We start from the raw sequence: 5,501 nt of genomic DNA, 5'->3' as shown, positions 1-5,501 counted from the left end.
AGAGGTGGTGGCGGCGAGCTTTGGCTGGAGGAAAAGGAGAAGGAAGCGGAGAGATGAAGCAGGCGGGGCTTGCGGTGGGTTCGGAGCGGAGGCGGTCAGGGGTGCAGGCGGCGCGGTGAGGGTTGGGTTCGGTGCTGGGAGGAAGAAGAAGAAGAAGAGGGTTTTCTTGGGGTGAGGTGGACTGATGGAGAGAGAGAGGGTACGGTTTTGAAATGAAGAGGAAAAATTAAAAAGGAATGAGCTGGAGTTGAGGGAATTAATGGAGAGAGAGAAAAGATTTAAAAATAGATTGGAGAGAGAGAGAGAGAATTACGTGATAAAAAAATGGAATGTGATTATGGTGATTGGAGAGTGATTAGGGGATTGATTGGGGAGGAGTTATGGAAAGAATTCAAATGAGATAAAATTAAGGGGAAAAAGATTATGGGAATATATTTATTTATTTATTTATTCATAATATTTTAAAAATCATTATAATAATAATTAACCATATAATAACATTAATAAATAATTAACAGCTAAATATTTATATATTTACATATGTACTAATATACTAAGCTCATGTTTACATTAATAATAACAAGGTCACTAATAATACTACCAAAAGATTATATATATAAAATCATTAAACCATAAATTAATATTTAGCAGAATTAATAAATACAAGACTATATATTTTATTATTTATTTATTTTGAAAACTCAGAAAATTCTAGAAATTAGGAAAAATATTAATAAAATAAAATATAATATTTTAAATACTAGAAAAATTTATTTAGATACGTATCAAAAATTTACGGTTGTTACATATTACATGTCAACTAAGCATAGAGAGAGAATAAAAAATAAAAAACCTCCAAAAACACTTATCTTCTCTATTCTTTGATGTTAACTCAAAAAGCAAGTTAAATTAGATTTAATATGAAAGTCTAATTTCTTGTTAAGTTCAATTTAATTCATATTAAGTCTAATTTAATTCATTTTAAGTCTAATATAAATCATGTTATGTCTAATTCAACTTGTTTCAAGTCTAATTTAATTCGTGTTAAGTTTAATTCGACTTGTTTTAAGTCTAATTTTATGTTAAATATAGTTTAATTCATGTTAAGTCTAATTTATTCATTTTAAGTCTAACTTAAATCATGTTATGTCTAATTCAACTTGTTTTAAGTCTAATTTTATTGGATTTAACATGAAATTAGACTTAAAAAAGTTGAATCAGACTTAACATTATTTAAATTAGACTTAAAAAGAGTTCAACATAATTAAAATTAGACTTAAAATAAGTTAAAATAGACTTAACATGATTCATGTTAAGTCTAATTCAACTTATTACTTAAAATAAGTTAAAATAGACTTAACATGATTCATGTTAAGTCTAATTCAACTTATTTTTAGACTTAAAATAAGTTAAAGTTAAAATAGACTTAACATGATTCATGTTAAGTCTAATTCAACTTATTTTTAGACTTAAAATAAGTTAAGTTAGATAAAACATGATATAAATTAGATTTAAAAGTGAATACATTAGACTTAACATGAACCGAATTAGACTTAACATGAACCGAATTGGACTTAACATGAATCAAATTGGACATAATGTGAAATTAGACTTAAAACAAGATGAATTAGACTTAACGTGATTCATGTTAAGTCTAATTCAACTTGTTTTTAGACTTAAAACAAGTTGAATTAGACATAACATTATTTAAATTAGACTTAAATGAAATTAAACTAGACTTAACATGAACTAAATTGGATTTAACATGAAATTAGACTTAAAAGAAGTTGAATTAGACTTAACATAATTTAAATTGGACTTAATATAAACCGAATTGGACTTAACATGAACCGAATTGGACTTAACATGATTTTTATTGGACTTAACATGAATCGAATAACCGAATTGGACTTAACATGATTTAAATTGAACTTAACATGAACCGAATTGGACTTAACATGAATCAAATTGGACTTAATATATAATCCATGTCAAGTCTATTTCATTTTATTTTAAGGCTAATTTTATGTTAAGTCTAATTTAAATTAGACTTAAAATGATTTAAATTAGACTTAACAATATTTAAATTAGATTTAATTATTTAAACTGGACTTAACACAAACCAAACTGGACTTAACACAAACCAAACTAGATTTAACACGAATCAAACTGGACTTAATATGAACTAAATTGGACTTAACATGAACTAAACTGGACTTAACACTAAACTGGATTAAAATTAGACTTAAAAGGAATTAAATTAGATTTAACATGAATCAAATTGACCTTAACATGAAGTAAAATTGGACTTAACATGAAATTAGACTTAAAATAAGTTGAAATAAACTTATCATGATTCATGTTATGTCTAATTCAACTTATTTTTAAACTTAAAATAAGTAAAATTAGACATAACATGATTTAAATTAGACTTAAAAGGAATTAAATTAGACTTAACATGAATCAAACTGGACTTAATATGAATCAAATTGGACTTAACACAAAATTAGACTTAAAACATGTTAAATTAGACTTAACATGATTCATGTTAATTCTGATTCAACTTATTTTTAGACTTAAAACAAGTTGAATTAGACTTAACATGATTGAAATTAGATTTAAAATGAATTAAATTAGACTATAACATGAATCAAACTGGACCTAACATGATAGATCTAAAAAGAACGAAAAGGGAGGAGAAAATGAGTGTATTCTGGGCTTTTATGTTTGTTTCTCTCTCTTTGTGCTTAGTTGATATGATAATTATATGAAAAAGGGCTGCAACATATGATATGATATTTCTTGAGACTGAATCATATGTGAAAAAAATGAATGGGCTGCAGCACATAAGTATGCACACGAAGATTTTATTTTTGGGGCCTCAACACAAAATTTCCAACAAAATATGTAAATGGGTAAATACCGGGATAAGAGTAGGCGGGTTTCCTTCCGAAAACAATACCTGAAGAATTTCATCACGCTGGAACTCTTGGACGCTTAAAAAAAGTGGGGCAAAAAGTGCGCAGAGGGCTGAGCTTAGAGAGAGAAAGAAAGAGAAGGAAAAGGTCTGAGGTAGAGAGAGCAATGGCAGCTCAAGCGATGCTGAGAGCTCTGAGGAGTCGTTCTTTATCTTCGATCTCACCGTCCTCATCTCCACTCAGAAACCCCTTCTCTAGATTCGTAAGCAATCTCTACTCATGCTTCCCCTTGGGTTTTCTTTCTGTAATAGCCAAATTTAGTGTTATTGAGGGGAAAATTGAAAATCAGAAGAAAGAAAGTTGCAGTTCGCATTGAAACCCCAAAACATAGTTAGGGTTCACTCATTTATTCAACGTAGTGGTGAAATTGAGGAAGTGACGAGCACTCCATTGTAAATAAAAGATGGTTGTTGTGACTCATTCAAGTTCAATCCATTCACTCTTTACTTAAATCCAATACCTTTGTCAAGTCGTAATGAATAGTTGATTCTTGCCTTGTTGTGTTCGCATTAACTCGTCTTTTACGATTTGCCGAGCATTAAGTTAATATCGCCACATCTTTTGTTATTGTTTTGACCCTAAGTACACTTTCTTGTGACATTGTCTGCCTAAGCTACTGCCCTGCGTCTGGCTAGTTATTCATCATCTTTGCATACTATGTACTTAAAACTTATTAATCACCTGAAATTTCTTGCTAAATCATACACATATCATCATTTATGCTTGTACTCACATTCCCAGGAGGCTAGTGCCATATTTTAGTTAACGAAGGGTATTTAGTTGTTAGCTGATACCTTTCATCTTTATTTATTATCTGGTGTTATTAGATAAGCTCATTGGTACTAGCAGAACATGAAGGCGGTTTTGTGAAACCAGCATCACTTAGTGCCGTAGCGGCTGCTGGAGATATCAGTGGAGAAAGGTCAATTTCCATTCTTTTGGGCGGCTCGGGTCCAACTCTTCAAGAAGCTGCTTCTCATGCTGCATCCTGTCATCCTTCAGTCTCCAAGGTACCTTTTGTAGACATATTCATGAACTCTTTACATTGTTGTCTTGTCCAAATATATAGTATAGTTTCCAGTGATGTGTGACTCAAATTCTGTAACAATCTATTTGCTCAATCTTTTTTCTACATCTTCTGTATGACAAGATGCCAGTGAATTTTGATGGATGTAAACATGTGTGCATGTGACACGATAGCAAACTCATTAAACAGAATCAGGATTTGAACACATTAGACAAATAAATATAACATCACGTATGCAAGATTGATAGAAACATCTAAGATAACCAAGACAATCTAAACCTGACCTCCGAGAAAATATAACGATCTAATTAACATATGCTAATTTATGAAAGTGATCAAACAATCTACAACAATATACTCTGAAAGAACATAACCCTCATCATGGTTTACTTGCTCGCTTCATACATCCTTGACGATCCTCTTATCATGCTCCATCCTCGATTCCTCCATTCCTCGTTCTATTTCAAATATGGTCTCATGGGGAATAGGCAATGAACAAAATACCAAAATTCACTTTCATTTCAACTTTATACCTATGAGAAGAAGGTAATATTTTAAAAAAGCTTTCGCCTAGTCGGTCTAGGCTAGGCATACGCCTAGGCCTAGGCAGTACCTAGGATGTCTGCCTAGCTCCTAGTGCTTAAGCATTATCTAGGTTGCCCACCTAGATTTTGAGAGCGCTTAGGGAAGCGTGGCCTATGTACACCCTGTAGACCCTGATTGTGATTTACTTAGTTGTAGTCTTTACGTCCACCAAATTCATTCAGCCTCAAACTAGGAACAACTCTTCCACCTCCTTCGACCCTCAACAAAACCTCCACCGCCATCACTTAAATAAGGAAAGAAATTTACCTAGGCATCAGTCTGGTGTGTTAGCTTTCTATTACATTAACATTTACAATCAATTATTATAATTAAAAAAATAAAAAATGGGAAAACCGCCTAGGCCCTGCCTAGGCTCTAGGCATCGGGTCCAACGCCTAGGCCGCCTAGTGTTTTCTGTAACCATGGAAGAAGGTAATTGAAAGATGAAGAAGGTGAGGAGAAGTTGTGTTCTATTGAATAAAAGTATTATTACTCTAATCTAAATCTCGTTTAAAAGAAATGATGCCTTTTCCATAACCACCAAATCTATTTTTAAATTACTTGCGTATAATAGAATACAACTACTATATGAATGAGAGTATTTTTGTAGCAACCTTCGCATACAAACTATGGATGGATTATAATTCCACCATAATTAGAACCATTTAGCCAAAAAACCTAGCCAAACTAGGTCTTGGATTCGAAACATACTTGAAGCTGCCCTTCCCAGTGTCTGCATCTTATATAATTCATGAAATTTTTTCTCTACGTAGGATAAATTCAGAAGTTAGTGTTAATCAATTGTTCTTTGCATGCTTTCTATGTTAACTGGATTTAATTGATTGCTGTTCTCCTGCAGGTCCTTGTTGCTGACGCAGACATGTTGATGCATCCCTTGGCTGAAACATGGG

The 5,501-nt window shown here is 32.1% G+C and overlaps 1 protein-coding gene across 1 annotated transcript in view; it reads left to right on the top strand.

The window, feature by feature from the left end:
* LOC109822196 (electron transfer flavoprotein subunit alpha, mitochondrial) overlaps positions 2,950-5,501 on the top strand; it is a 13,252-nt gene continuing 10,700 nt past the window's right edge. The window contains 4 exon segments of the mRNA XM_020388358.1: positions 2,950-3,180; positions 3,806-3,988; positions 5,450-5,499; position 5,501. The exon segment at position 5,501 is cut by the window's right edge and continues 122 nt beyond it. Of these exon segments, the coding sequence (XP_020243947.1) occupies positions 3,085-3,180; positions 3,806-3,988; positions 5,450-5,499; position 5,501 (330 nt within the window). The 5' untranslated portion in view covers positions 2,950-3,084.

This window comes from Asparagus officinalis, chromosome 8 (genome assembly GCF_001876935.1).
Source record: "Asparagus officinalis chromosome 8, Aspof.V1, whole genome shotgun sequence".
Classification (NCBI taxonomy): domain Eukaryota; kingdom Viridiplantae; phylum Streptophyta; class Magnoliopsida; order Asparagales; family Asparagaceae; genus Asparagus; species Asparagus officinalis.
This window is presented reverse-complemented; position numbering and strand designations above follow the sequence as displayed.